Below are 14,964 nucleotides of genomic sequence, written 5' to 3'. Positions count from 1 at the left end.
ATCCAGGTACTGACAATACACAGGTTTTGTTCCAAACATCTTTTGATAGGACCCTTTGACAGTTTCCAGGCTCAACTACCAAAGGCTCAACTGACAGTTTTAGAGCACCTACATTAGCTGCACGGTCTCGTGAGGCTTCACACTGACCTTCCTCTTCTTGGCATGCCAGACCTGGATCAAATCTTCACTATTCTAAATGATTCAGACTAATTAAACAAAACCAAACTCACAGAAGCAGAACGGATGACCAGCATTCCAAAATGAAGGGCCTGAGTTACTTGATGATACTACCATCTTTTACTTTATTTCCCTAAGTTACATTCAGATACACATTTCTTTTCAAACAGCAATAACGAGAAGCACTCTCCATTCACTTTTGGAGGAGGGTTTTTTGTTGTTTTCAGTGCAGTGCACCAAACTTACAGCATCACTTTGAGGCTGCGAGATCACAACAGGCTGTCCTGAATCACACGTCTCCCGTATATTAACATGCAGTGGAACGTCTCCTGTATCAAAAATACCAAGATACACATATGTGAAGACCTACTATTTCTTAAATGTTGCACTAAAATAGCCCTAAAGCAACTTGAAATCACATTGCATTTTGGTATATTCTTTGAATTACTTAATCTCAAAAAATTAGCATTTAAAATGAAAATTGGCTGCAGTACAGTTTCTGTACAACCATAATGATTAATGTCAAACATATTCTGGATTTTTCATTCTCTGAATAGGAAGGACTATGCTTTGTAGTCATTTATTAAAGAAGGCAGTTTGCTTTTTTGCCTCGAATACACAGAAAAACACAGGCTGAGATACAAATTATTTTGCGTCCATAAAAAAAATTGCTTGAGTGTTAGGCAAATGCTCATCGTGCAACTTACTGTTCAGCCTACCTCCTCATTGTATATTCTTTTCAGTGCTGTTTTAAGATTTTAATCACTGTTCAAAGATTTCTTTGAATACTTAATTTCCAAATAATAGCATTTGTTATTGTCTTTATTAGGCCTTGGATCCAATTAAAAGGTAGACAACTATTCAGTTCATTCTTCTTTCCAATAGAAATCTTCTTTATATTCTGTTTTTATAATGAGCAGGGAACTGTCAGAAAGGAAAGGAATGCTCTAAAGGAGAATCGATTAGCAGCCCTATTCCATTCTGAAACATCCTTTCTGAAATACAGTTTTTCAGCACTAAAGAAAACTTGAAGTTCCCCTGTTTAGTTCATTGCTAGATAGATAATTATGAAATGAATTGAAGACCAACTTTCTTTTAATGGCAGATACAAGCTACATTTTACAACACGGATGGAGGTAGACAGAACAGCCTACCTTAGTTCAGTCTTGACTGGTCTCAGAAACTGTATCAGTTTAATTCATATGCTTTAGCAACATTTATTTAACCCAAACCAAGGCCAGTGTAAATTACTGAAGTTCAATGTAGCCAGAAAAAGAAACTTTAAAAAAACTGTATGAAAATTAACACAGCTTAAGAGATAAAAAAACAGAACCGAAAGCAAGCAGGAATACAAACAGAAAACCAAACAAATGGCAAACCCAATAGCTGTGGCTCCATGATTAGTGAGCTGAATCTTTGAAGAACTTCAATTTGTTTTTTATGATTACTACAGTCCATTTCCTTCAAATTTAATTGTTTCTTATTTCTCTCAGTCATGAGTAAGTTTCTTTAGGCATAAAAGTCTGTTCAGTTATTCATTAAAAAAAAATATTTAGGGGGTCCTTTGAAAGTTTTTAACCTTAAACATTCGTAATAGAATAACAGTAACTTCCTAAATCTCCCAGAAGTTAGTTCCTACTATTATTTTATGCAGAGACTAATCTTCACTTTTTTCCCCAAGGATGTTTTGTTAATGAAAAAATACTTCTTCACTATCAGCTATAAGAATCTCAGAGAATTACAAAAAGAACTGCCCTACTACAAAATGGCAGCCTCTCTCTTTTCTTCCTCATACTTATAAAGATCTGCTGGTACTACAGGAGCATAACAGGACTTGTATGAGCAAAACTGCAAGTCAGAAGACAAAGCAAAATGCGATCTCAATTAAAAAAAAAATCAAAACCTTATAAATTAAGCAGAAGCATAAAGACAGCAAAACCATCTGCATGGCTGTTTGGGTGATAAGGGTTTGAGGAAGATGAAGTTTTTGCACAATATTCTTCACTACAGAACGTGATAGGAACTTGCCATCGTACGTTTTTCTGATACTAACAATTATCACTGACTGCAAAGAAAGGGTAAGTGCTGAGAATAATTTGAATTTATTGTAGGAAGTATTCCTACATCTGAGAGTCATTGTTGCTGGTTCTACTAGCAGATACAGTTTAAAAAGTTAGGAAGTGCAAAGGTCAGGATGGAGTGTACAGAAATTATCATCTTAGTATTATGTATATCAATGGTATAGCTTTCTGGTCACAGTAATGGTCATCAAACTTCAAAAGAAAAGAAAGTAAAATAGGGCAATTTCAGAGACAGGGAGAGAAACAATCAGCAGCACAAAGTCTTTCTCACAAACTTCGGCACATTTTCCTTCAGGGAACAATAAAAAGACAAGACAATCAAAAGCATATGAAATAATGAACTACACTCAAAGGTGTACTGGCAACTGCTAATTGTCTTCTGTCATAAACAAAAATAAAGGAGGTATTCAGTAATATTAAAGGCAGCTGATTCTGAGCAAATAAAAGGAAAATACTTTTCTACCCTGCATATTGTTAGCTTGCAGAACTTGTCAGATGTTATGGAAACTAAAACCTTACCAGGTTTCACAAGAGGACTAGGTGCTTAGCTGAACAAACAGAACAGCCACAGGTGTTGCACAATATAAGCAAAATAAATTTAGAAATACTAATTTTAAATATATACATTTATATATATTTTTTTTTTAAATAAGTTCTCAAGGCTTTTGGGCAGAATTCAAATAACATTGGGATAAAACTTCCATTTGGGATAGATTAACGTAAAATCTGTAAGCAGTAATTCTGATAATACCATATGGTATTATTATATAATGGTCATCCCTGGAAGGAGAAGCATACTAATCAGATCAAGTACTGTAATTCTAAATTTAACCCTTGGGGAATTATTCTTAATCTTAATCTGGTCTTTCACTGACAGTTTGAAGGTAAACTTCACTCTGTTTTTCTTCAAACATCTCAGCCATCCCCTGCTAAACCTCTCACATCACTCCTAATTAAATACAATCACAGTCAGTTCTGCCCTCTTAGGGAATAACAAAAACCATCTATGGGATCAACAGGATGGCATATCACTTGTGCCTGTGTATCTAAATGCATGTTTAATTCAACTGCTTGCAGAGGATTTGCATCCATCCACATAACCCAGGGCTGTAGAAGTCCCCTTGGGCTCTGATCACAACTCATTATATATTCAGAAAACTAAAAGATAGCCCAAAAGCATCTCTCTAATTATGTGTTGTCTTGCTATCTTAAGTTTATGTCAGACCTTGATGCTTCTGTGTTGATTTTTGTAAGCGAGCTTCCTGGTTCTTTTTAATGAATTAGCTATGGAAATCATTGAGATAATTATAGTAATACATGGAAACACATCATTAGCACATGCAATTATCCCATTTACCAACTTAATTACGCTGTGTTATATTCTGTATTTATTCTTTTTACTGACAGCACAAGTTGAAATATGCCTTTTTAAAATAGCAATGTGTATTTTAAAGATCAATGTATATTTTAGCTTATAGGCATGCCAGATTGTTTAATCATGGCTAATTCTTGTTTTCAATAAAGGTAAATTTTCTTTTGAAGTAACATTTAGCAATTCAGTGTATTCTTTTAATCTCAACACTTAAATACAATCATTACAGCCTGCTTGCTTCCATACAAGAGTCAAGATATCTTCATATGGGCATAAAAACAACTGCTTTAAGGGACTGCATTTCAAATTACCATATTTATTTCAGTATGTAACAACTCATTTCATTTAAATGAAGTAAATGAGAAAACTTCTATTGACATTAATGGACAGAGTTTAGGCCTGTTTTACAAGACCAAATAGAATTCTTGGTTATTTGTAAAAATTGTTGTATGATCAATAACGTAATGAATTTCAGGTAATATAGCACATCGATATCAAAACAATTCATGTTCTGGATTGTTTATAAATCAAGAGATTTAAGATGCAATTCAAGAATTTTCACATCCAGTCCACATCCCATTTACAAGAATGATCCTGACAAGGAACAGAGCATACAAAAACTGTGACATTCAGCTACTTAAGTTATTAGTTCTATTATATCTGAACATTGTCTGAATATAGAGTAATCTAGGATTATGCAGTCCATACTTCAGCTAACGCTTCCCTCATGCACGCCATTAAATTTTTCTTCAAAAATAAAACCATTTCTATATCCTTACCTAAAATATCCAAACCAAGGGCTTTTGCTAGATCTCTTACACCGTCAGCTCCAAAAATGTGTGTCTCATGCTTACACTTGGGACACTGGAAAACACTCATATTTTGAACCAGTCCTAAAACCTGTTAAAGTAAAAGAAAGGAATGTTCAAACCTGGGATTCAAACATCAGTATTTCCATTATTCATCTCTTGACAATAAAGAAGAGATCATCAGCAAAGAAACGACAAAGAGTACTCATTTATAATGGGAAGTAGCAGTAATATCAGACTCATTAACATCATTATCAACTCTTATTAGTCATCTCAGTTGCACTATCATTTGTGCATTATTTCAAGTTTTTCACATTTATGCCTCTCAAAGATTAACAAACTTATTTGTAACAAAAAGTACCTCTTGTATAGGCCTATCTTTCCAAGAACTCTCTCTGCCAGTATTTCATTTTCGAACTCTGAATCTAAGAATTTTCATGTTGTATTTTATAGCTTTGTAATTTGCAGTTTCAGGAAACACAAAATAAAAACATACCATTACAAGAAATGACACAATCAGACATGCTATTAAGATATTTTTGAAAGTTATCCTGGAGGGAAATGTTTTCAAAAAGAACCAGATTTGCTATTGTTCTGAAGAGCAGAAACACATTTTAAAGATCAAACAAAAGAAATAATTGTGTGAAACTAAGCGTCAAAACCCACAACATAAAAATCTAATACACACGTATGAGGTACCTTTCTGCTGATGCCAGGTGTTCAACATCATCCTTGCAAAATATGTCAAATGAAAATTTGCCAAATCACACACACAAAAATCTTCTTTCACAACGTACAATAATGCTAATGATAGCATTGATCTCATTTTATTCACCTAGTAAACAAAACTGTTCATCGAGGCAGAGCAGAATTTCCCAAAAGTGATGATAACAGCATTCAAATACTACAGGGTGAAAGCTTCTACCCATCTGCTAATCAATAGAAGACCTGCTTTAAGAGGTTCCATGTTACAATATTTCACTTTAAGATTTATATGTTATCTAGGTATGTCACACACACTATAGCCAAGCTTTAAAAACATGAATATATATTTTCAAGTACAAAAAGCTGTTATTTACTTCGTAGCATTTTGTACTTTCAAATTTCCCTGAGCATTCTAGTTTTGTGCTTGTACAAGCTGGCCTAGTTATTAGAGGAGTAACATATCCACTATGCTAACAAAGCATATCTAAAAGGATATACCAGTGTTCAGTGCAACCAACAAATATTAAGTCAATTAAGAGTAAATGTACAACCTTTGGCACCAAAACTGAAAATAAAAAAGAATGTTAGTTACAATATCTTAATAAAAATTTCCTTGTATCTAAGCTAAAAATGATCAAAAGATGATGACCTGCTTTTTCTATAGCACCATAATGTGTTTCACACTATTTTCTAAGAAGTCTTCCTTAACTTACATAAAACTTTCAGAGGGTTTAAAGCAAGGAACATTTTAAGAAACAGTAACAACAAAACAAAACAAACCCAAAACAACAAACAAAAAAAAGAAAGAAAAAAAAAAAAGAAAGATTACCTACTTTCAATTTCACACCACAAACTTTCCCCATTTTCTACTCTTTGCCGGGGACTGCAAGAGGAGCAAGTTTCTATTTACCGGCACATTGTTACAGGTTATTATTACAGGTAATTTTCTCATCCAGTTCTTAAACTGAGAGACATGAAATACTACGTGTCCAAGGATACAAGGTGCAGGGATGGTAAAAAGGGCTCTCTACAGCCAGTCTTCTACTGATGACCTCTGAGCAGGCATTCATCCTGCTCTCCTTAAATTAAAGTCAGGGAATTTTCACTGTGTTGGTAAACTGGAGAACACTAGAAGGAGTATTATTTGACAAAAGAAAAATAGTATTTTAACTAGGATACAGTGAAGCCATTTCCTGCAGCACAAGGAAAAAAAAAAAAAAAAAAAGAAAGAGAACTTGACATTTATACTTTAAATGAATTAATTCATCTTCAGGTATCTTGGGGCTTGAACTTTCTGTTCTCCTCAAAGTAGTCATACAACATTTATGATTCAGCGAATTCACAATCAAAGAAAAAGTTATGTAGTCTACTATTGTTTTGTGAATAGTTAAGGACTATTACAGCTGCTTTGTTAATTCTTTGATAACCTACTAAGAAGTCCTTCTGCCACAGTTAATGCAAATGCTGAGATACAGCTGTACCCCCAACGCTGTATCAGTTTTAGACATCTTATTCACTGTCCTTTTTTGTTTTCATTTCAACAAATCTTACTAAAAGCAAAGGACATTTCAGCATTACACAATCATTTTTATTTTTTCAGTGTTGTTCCTATCTGTCAGCCAATGAGTAGTGCATATGTATTAATATACAAATTATTCTTCTGGAAAATGAAGATATTTTTTGGAATATTAAGTTGCCAATTATAAACACCCAGTTTAATACAGAATCTGTGCAAACACACACAACTTTAGTGCTGAAGTGTATTTTTAACATGTATATTTCTGCAGATATATTTACAGAAGGAAGAGAGTTCACTATGATCTTCAGAGCTTTTAAATCTACAGACAAAGTAATAGGTCTTGCTAATGAAGTCAGTAATAACTCTCATTTCCCTGCTCAAATAATAGATCTGGAAAAGCTTCAAAGTTACCGTCTACACAAACTATCCCATAATTATGTGTGAATCCTATTCTATCCTTAGTGAGCTCCTTTCCCTGTACATTTCTCAGCAAGTTTGGCTCAGTAATGACACAAAAACTAGTATAACGAGATGCACCACAATACAGGAGCTAACCTATGGTAGTGGAGGAGAGGAAAATTATAATGCAGTGAACTGAATTTCATTTAGTCAAATAGTTATTTTAAACAGTGAAGAGACATCTATCAAGAAATAACAGGAAATTAAGAAACCTTTCATTATGAATTGTCTGCACAGACACTGTTTCTGAATGTTTACATATTTCTTATGCTCAATTAACCTTTTGGTTACACAACAGATCATGCCAAAATCCAAACATACTACCTTCTAAGTTAAAGAAAATAAAGTGAGAAAATTAAAGCCCTCTGTCTTTACACAACGAGACAATTCCTGAGAAACCTACTTAAGTCGTTTACTGTACTTAAGGATGGATGGCGCTGAGGTCTGACTCCAATCTGACAGGGACTGAAGTGATCAGGGTTACAGTTCTGCAGTCTGCCATCGACTTCCTAGGTAACCAGTCAGTCGCTTGACTTTTTAGTGCTTCAAGTAAACTTGCACAATAATATTTCTGTCTTCCTACCTTTCGTCTTCTAACGAGCAATTTTTGGCTCTAACTTCTGCTCCCAATATATAAGCCACAATCTCGGCTGGGTACTCTGGACACTACAGAAATATCAGTAAGTACATAGCCAAATAAACAATTTTAGTACATCTTAGAAGGAAATACATGGCTGAGTTTACATAAGCAGTTTTTTGAAACCTGTGAAATCCACAACATAACCTTCCAATTCAAGGAAACTACCAGAAAAGTTGTAGATTTAACTAAAACCCTGTCTTTTTCTTTCAGGGATATGATTGATAAGATAAACCATACTGAACTGAACTCAATTTCAGCAGGTGAAAATAGGCAATTTTTTCCTAAATACTCAAGCTTACTCACTTTTTTTTTGTCACCTGCCCAGAGCAAGCCTCTGGGATGCATGAAAATGATGGCCAAACTCACATAATGGACGAGAATCTTGAAACTTGTTGTGATAGGAGTCAGCCACACTTTGCAAACTCCTTCCTTACCAGGTGGGCTCCACTGCACAAGAGATGGCACTCCTCTTCTAACGACTATGTCCTAAGACTGAAAATAGGACTTTTGCATTGTAATCCTGGTCCTAACACTGACTCTCGTTGCCAGCTTTTCATCAGTTCCTTCAGTCATTCTACTCCAATTTCAATGCAGTAAAGGACAAACAATGTTAACTATTGTGACTTTACTGTGGTAATACTACATATGTCATTTGAGGCTTTGGTAACTAGTGACTGTGGGAGTGATAGAAAGGTGGTGTACATATGCCTGTATGTAAAAGGGAGAGACTCCAGTTCATTAAATATAAGCAAGCATACTCAAAGACTCAGAGCTCAGCAACCTATAGACTCTCTGCTTCTTTGAAAAATAGACTCTTTGCAAGTGCTTTTTAAAAGATTAAAGATTTTAAAGATTAGATTTTTAAAGATCAGTCAATTATATAACCAGGATATGCAATTTTAGCACAGTCCCACAGATTCCACCTCTTTGATGTAAACCTCAGGTTTGAAGTTGTCCATCAAAAATTATGTAACTAAACTTTCTTTAGATCCTCAGATTTAGTTGACACTTAGAAATGTAATAGATAGGCAGGAGCTGCTTTAACACTGAAGTAAATGACACATCTGTACTGATGTACATACAAGATTAGAATAAAACGAAGCAGCACCATGAAAAAGGTAAGACCTGATGACTGGTTCAAGTGTATTCAAACTCAGCATCTGGCACAACAGCTTCACTGTGACTTTTCATTTGATTTAGGAAGATCTGAAAATTCCAATGAATCAAAATAGATCATATTTAATATCTTATCTACCACTAGTCAAATTAATAACAGCCAAGCCTATCCTAGAATGCATGATTTTCTTAAAGGCCATTCTCTTCAAAGAACATTGAACAAAACAGACTTAGAAAGAAATCTTGGTAATTTCTCATTAATCAAAAGGAAAATTTGGCAAAGTACTAACTTGAACACAATTTTATTTGAAGAAAATAATTTTGCGTAATTTTAGCAATCCCCAAACATAAAATCAAAACAAAACATTCCATATGTTATTCTTCTGTTCTATATATTTGTTTTTCTTTAGTAGCAAATGATAAATGCCACTATACTTCCATTTTGGTGCAAATGTGTTAAGGAATGGTTAACAATAAGGAATTTATCAATGTATTTCTTTTGTTAAGCTATTCTGTAACAAAAAAGGAAAGCAGTCACTTCAAGGTTTCTGTTGCATTTTTTAAAATTAACAAAGCACTAGCTATGAAAGAAATTTCCTTTCTTAATAAAGACTAGAAGTGACCTTCACACAGGTAAGCAAGAAAACATCTTTTTTCAAGTACAGTAAATGGCTTTATTTCTTTACTGTTTAAGATAAGGAAGCATTTCAGTTTATATTTTCTCATCAACTGCACATTTCAAATGAAAAATGAATCTCTTCATGAACATACTCTAGAGTGTAACATTCAGTTACTTAGCAACTTGTAGCACACATAGAAAACATCGAGTCAAAGATGTCACCCTGTTTAATATTTTCTCCCAATCCATATGAATATTGTGGATATTTTTAAATTTTGCATTTCCCAAACAAGCAAGCTACCATGTAAGCTATAAACCTCATGAAAAACAAAGTGATATAGACAGCCTTCTACCTGGTGTGACAGTCACGGAGCCCTTCAAATGGCAAAATGAATATTAGGTACATGCATATCTCCCCAAAAAACTTAAATTTCCTTCTTAAAATGTACCAATATATGATTTTTCCACATTTCAAGAAATTTAGATTTTAAGCTCCAACACAGACAGTGCTGAAGAGGACACATAATGAGGATATAGTAAGACAGTACAATTGGAAAGCACATGTTACTTCGTAAGACACTCTGTTTAGCAGTCTGATCCATTCCAAGTGATTAAACAAACCGACTTAAAAGAAATCAAGTACTATTATAACCTCAGCCTGAGAAAATTCTTTCCTTTCTGTTAAAGCAAGCACCTGATATAGATATAAGATGGATTCTAATCCTTTTTTTTTTTTTTTTTTTTAAAGAAGAATTTTTGAAATTCAGGTAATTCCTGAATGGTTTGTTCACCTATTGCAGTATATGGCAATTTTTTTACATTTTGGAAGAACAATCTGCTGGTATTTTTCATGTAGAGGCTTACAGGTACATGGACTTTTCTAAACATTTCAGCTCCTTTGTGTGCATCCAATAAAGCCACGTCTTGCGGAGTGGAGATGATCACAGCTCCTGGGAAAAGAAAACATGAAATACCATTAAAATATGTATTATTAATTATACTATTAAATATTTTGACTATTTAGTACATGCTACTGAATTCAAAAAAGTTTCACGTTTATATGCTTTTTTTTTTTTTTTTTAATTTAAGGAAGAAAATTATGCTTTTTTTTTATTAAGCAATGACCAAAATCACTGAGATATGATATGGTGTGATAATTTAGATATTTTCATCATAAGTTTTTCTATGTAGAAACCATTTATATTTTCTAAATGAGAAAATTGATCTAGCTGTCATATGACCACGGATAGAAGACAACATGGTCCACACACTAATAGGTTGCAGAGGTGGTACTCTAGGAATATCTACACAGTAACTGTCCCATGCCATAATTACATTTGAAAGCTTTTGATGTAACAATAAGCCTTGTCCTAAAATCAAGAGGCAGCTGCCTGTAATCAGACTGTTGCTTTCTGAACCTGCTCCACTTTCCAATACAAGCGTTGACAGGCTCAATCTTGAAACATGTTACACTAGACGCAACACCGGTGCATTTGTATGAATGATACCACAAAATAAGAGGCCAACTCATGCACGCTTGCGCTAGGTTTGAAAAAAGTATAGTATTGCTCACTGCTCAGATATGGCTCCAGGTTACCTGATAATTAGTACTCCCAAGAGTTATTAAACATATAAAACAGCTAGAGCTCTTTGTCAAAGGTTAGATTCTAAAATAAGCCTACAGGTTACTATCCTATACTACCCTATATTACTTCTCAATTAATACAGCCTGCAAAACCAATATAGACATTGTAATATTCCACATCACTTCACAAAGAACATCTTTTTGCATATGCTCAGGGGTTTCAAATATTGTTTCTTCGAAACTTGCATCAAGAATCTGCTCGTGCTCGTCCCTATTTTAGAAAAATGCAATGTAAAAGAGAACGTTACTGATCAATTGCTTAGCTCTGGTTTCACAGTGACCATCCAGTCTCCAAAGTATCTGTTACAAAAGCATCTCTGCTGAGCCACGTTAAGCCAACCTCGCACAAGAAATTTATGCCAAACTTCACACTAATAGCAATTAAACCAGACAATTTTAGATGCATGGGACACAGTTTCCTACTGGGCCTGCAGTTCCCAACCCTTGGCATACACGGCAAAGGAAGAGGCGGATAGATTTCCAGAGGCACACAACACTGGCATCGTTGGCACGGGCCGGAGCGCCGGGAGCCTCGGTGTCCTGCGAGCACTCCTGTCTCTGGCAGCGCTGGGACAGGCAGCCCTGCCCCTCACAACGGCCCCACGCCGTCCGCCGGCTGCCGGGTGGCATCTTGCCGGCGTGACAGCCAGCCGTTTCCAAACACCGCCTGACAGCACGTTTGAATGTTTTCAACTAGCATTCTTAACCTCTAATTTGTGAAAGAAAAATACAATCTGGCACCTCACTCCTGAAAAGCTGCCAATCTCTGCCTTACATAATATTAGACACAAGTCCAAAAACTGAACAGCATATGTAATGTACTAAGCAAACGTGATTTCCCTATTGTTCACTAAAACTCTGGCATCCGAATAATTTGCTGTTTTTCCCAAGCCGACCTGCTTCCGACGGCATCGCAAAGGATAAGGTGGAAGCCTTCCAGTTACATCCAAGTCACCTTAGTCCTCGTTTCACTGAAGTGTAGGGTTACGCTTTACAGCTGACATGGAAACGTAGGGCTAATTCCACAAAATGAATGCACACTTCCCTAAAAGCACAGTCCACAAACAAGTAATTTAGGCTCAATGCCCTCGAGTTTTCTGCCTATTTGTAAAATAAAGATCTTTCAGTACTTGGACAAAACGCTTATTACTGCTTTCTTTTCAAACAAAATTGGAAATTTGTGTCTTATATGTATACACTCATGTTAGTTGCTTCACACTTTTGTTCACACTCCTCTCTCAAGATGCTGGCTCAGCATTCCCTGGATCTTCAGGTAGAAGCTAATATGCAGTCAACAAAACTGAAGTCTACGTTTTCTGGTCCATTATCAATTTTTTTAAGAATCCAGTAATTGGCATGGCATGAAGGACAGAGGCGATGCACAGTGAAAACACCCACTAGAACCACAAGCAGCTTATCCGAGAGATATTTTTGACTAACAAATTCTGTTGCTAGAGAACCTCACCCAAAGGGAAAAAGCTAAAATGCCAAAAAGACCAAATGGCACATTGCAGAGTTTAGGCTGCCGCAGACACCAACTCCCTGTACAAAAAACTCTGGCTTCTGAAATACATGAGTTAAAATTATGCTCATGGACAACTTGCGTGGCTTATTCCACAGAATGAAAGCCAACATGCTCACGAAGCTGCTGCTGAGGGTTTCCTTTTCACTCAGCTGAATTACAGACAAAATTTATTCACAGCCAACTTTTACTGAATTATACCAATGCCCTTTAAAATAAGTATCTTTTCTTTTTCTTTGGTACAACTGCTAGTCCAGCAAACCCAACCTGAAGTTCAAGAATTCAAATTATTAGCAGCATTATTTCCTTCACTAGCAACCAAATACGGCAAATGAGACTTTTCATGGTGCTCCCCTCCCTGAATAAGTTTGCATGTGTTTAATTCAGAAAGTGATTCAAATGATGAGCAAGAAAGAACACAGCCCACACTTTCTTTGCTATCTTGGCTCTACGTGGTTAACAGGAATATCAAACAGTAAAGAGTTATTTTGACCAACAAAGTAATGAAATATGACTGAATTCATGCACACAGCATGTCTCTTGAAGCAATACGTGCAATGTTTACACAAGCCTCTGTCTGAATGAGGCAAACTAACGCTGACAAATTGAACAGAGAAGTTGCACAAACTATAATGCTATCACATTGCACATTAAAATATACTACAAATTCTATGTTTGCAATTGTGTGCAGAAGAACAATTTCTCTGCCTTGAGCATACTAAGGATATCTCAGTTGAACACATTTAGGTTTAACTGACATATCTACTTATTCATGCATTCAATTTATTTTTGTAATTCACCATATTTCAGTTGACAAAAAGCTGACGCGTGTTGCATTAGTAAAAACTATGCTAACTATATTTTTAATCCTTAGCATGCATAATATATAGAGGCAGAACTAACAGTAGCCTGTAAGACTGATGTTTGCCTTTCTTTTTTAACCCCAGGTACTTAATCCTCAGTAAAAGAAAGGTGTGCCTACACAGAACACCTTCTGGTGGACTGGTGTTCAGGAAATTACAAGTGCTGAAACAGCCTGTAATTTCTGTGTATAGAAAATATCACCTATATTCACTGCATCATTCGCATTAGATGCTCTGGGTTACAAGGCATAAGGTGGAATCTCTCCAAGCCTTAGCTATAGTCAATTTGTACCCAAGCGAAAAACAGGCAGGTCTAAAAAGCAGCTGATAAGCAGCAGTTTAGAAGGTCTACCTCAGGATGAAAAGGATCTCTCTAACATATTCTTTTTTCCCTCCAGTGTCTTCGAAGGCAGACTTCAGAACCAGGCTACGTGCATCTCATCCAGACAGATGATTAAGGACCCCTCCACACACAAGTATTAGACTGTGTCTTGTATCACAACTTAGCAAATAATGCCACCCCAAAATCTGTGAAGCGTAACTGACCAGAAAGACTGACAAATAGAGTTCTGGAGGATAAAGACACAGAAAGATATACTGCATTTTTCTAATAATTCCATCTGCTGACTGCCAGGCATTGAACGCTCTTGCAAGGATCCACATTCAGACCTCAATGCAGCTGTGGATGGCTTGATCTGACCACACCACTCACTTTTTGTAGCTTTTGCCACCTTTTCCACTGCATCAATTTCAAACTTCTAGGAGAGACTTTCAAGTTATAAATAGCCTGGTGAATCTGGATCTCCTCTACTGTGGATCTCTTCAGAGTCCTCCTTACTTTCTGTTAAATTTCTTGTTACTTCATAGGTAAAAGGTGCCTGCAATTACAGATATGGTTTGCACCTGAAGATGCAGAACAAGGTCTTGCAAGAACAAAGACTTCTTTCTTTGCTAGAATTTCAGCTGACGATGATTACAGATACATTAACATGAAAAAAAAGTCCATCTCCTTGGATAAACCTCATAAAGAAGTTCCTTTAGCTTTTGTGTGTGACATCTCATTACAACTAGCAACTTAAAAGAATCACCAGTGTGATTTTCCCTTAAGGGATCCTTACTTGAGACTCATAATATAGCTCAGAACTGTCCCAAAGGCTGGATTCTGGCTGTGTCACACCTCCAGCCTGCTTGCTACCTTCTTCTTGGAAGAGTCTTTGTACAACTGCTCAAACAATGTGTTTCCAACAGCCACACATCCTCTTCTGCCCATGAACTAGCAGGTAATTAGAGACTGGGGCACTACCGCCTTGCCCACATTAAAAGAGAAAATAAATCTTAGAGCAACCTTCTTCCTCCTGGCAAGAGGAACTCTCAGTGAAGCCACTGAGCAGAGGAATATCACAAGCTGGATAAAGCTGTCACCCTGAAGTTAAACTG

At 35.8% G+C, this 14,964-nt stretch overlaps 1 protein-coding gene across 1 annotated transcript in view; it reads right to left on the bottom strand.

Moving 5' to 3' along the window:
- The window catches only part of NUBPL (nucleotide binding protein-like), an 88,342-nt gene that overhangs the window by 11,060 nt on the left and 62,318 nt on the right, over window positions 1–14,964 (bottom strand). Inside the window, exons 6-8 of the mRNA XM_009319361.1 lie at window positions 10,362–10,447; window positions 4,410–4,530; window positions 424–506 (exon numbers count right to left, since the gene is read on the bottom strand). Of these exons, the coding sequence (XP_009317636.1) occupies window positions 424–506; window positions 4,410–4,530; window positions 10,362–10,447 (290 nt within the window). The remainder of the gene's footprint in view (window positions 1–423; window positions 507–4,409; window positions 4,531–10,361; window positions 10,448–14,964) is intronic.

Source organism: Pygoscelis adeliae, unplaced genomic scaffold (assembly GCF_000699105.1).
Source record: "Pygoscelis adeliae isolate BGI_AS28 unplaced genomic scaffold, ASM69910v1 Scaffold71, whole genome shotgun sequence".
In the NCBI taxonomy this organism is placed as follows: Eukaryota; Metazoa; Chordata; class Aves; order Sphenisciformes; family Spheniscidae; genus Pygoscelis; species Pygoscelis adeliae.
Note: the sequence above shows the minus strand (reverse complement) of the source record. Positions and strands in the feature narration are given on the sequence as shown.